The following is a 524-nucleotide window of genomic DNA, read 5'->3' as shown; positions in this document are numbered from 1 at the left end:
GATCTCGCCCTCCTCAATCTCCGAGTCGCCCGGAGGCAGCAGAGGGGGCGGGAGGGCAGCTCCGCCAGCTGTCACCACCTCTACGGAGACCTTGCCTTCCCGACAGGCCTCCGCCTCGGTCCCCACTACAAAGACACGCCGGCGGGTGGCTCCGTCGGCCCTGGTGGAGTCGGCCTGGGGCGGTGTGCCAGGGGCTGGAGTCGGCTGCAAGGGCTGGGGGTCGGGGCCCGGGCTCTCGTCACCTGGGAAGTCCTGGCTCAGGCTGTTGTCGTCGTAGATGCCCGCCAGGGTCTCAGAGATGCGGCTGATGCTCTGTGACAGGCCCTCCTCCTCTTCTTCCTCTTCTTCCTCTTCCTCCTCCTCAGGTGAAGGGGTCCCGGCTGATGAGCTGGGGTTGGAGCCTGTGGGCTCGAAGGGGTCGTACTTCTGCTCCGGAGCAGGCGGTGGGGAATAGGCCTCGTCGGTGGGGTGGAAGGGGTCATAGATATCAAACCGGGGTGCAGGAGGAGCTGGGGGCGCTGGGG

The 524-nt window shown here is 67.2% G+C and overlaps 1 protein-coding gene across 1 annotated transcript in view; it reads right to left on the bottom strand.

The window, feature by feature from the left end:
• The window catches only part of SCAF1 (SR-related CTD-associated factor 1), an 11,980-nt gene that overhangs the window by 5,298 nt on the left and 6,158 nt on the right, over positions 1-524 (bottom strand). Inside the window, exon 8 of the mRNA XM_010849711.1 lies at positions 1-524. This exon is cut by the window's right edge and continues 11 nt beyond it. Within this exon, the coding sequence (XP_010848013.1) occupies positions 1-524 (524 nt within the window).

This window comes from Bison bison, unplaced genomic scaffold, assembly GCF_000754665.1.
Source record: "Bison bison bison isolate TAMUID 2011002044 unplaced genomic scaffold, Bison_UMD1.0 scf7180017864285, whole genome shotgun sequence".
Taxonomy (NCBI): domain Eukaryota; kingdom Metazoa; phylum Chordata; class Mammalia; order Artiodactyla; family Bovidae; genus Bison; species Bison bison.
Note: the sequence above shows the minus strand (reverse complement) of the source record. Positions and strands in the feature narration are given on the sequence as shown.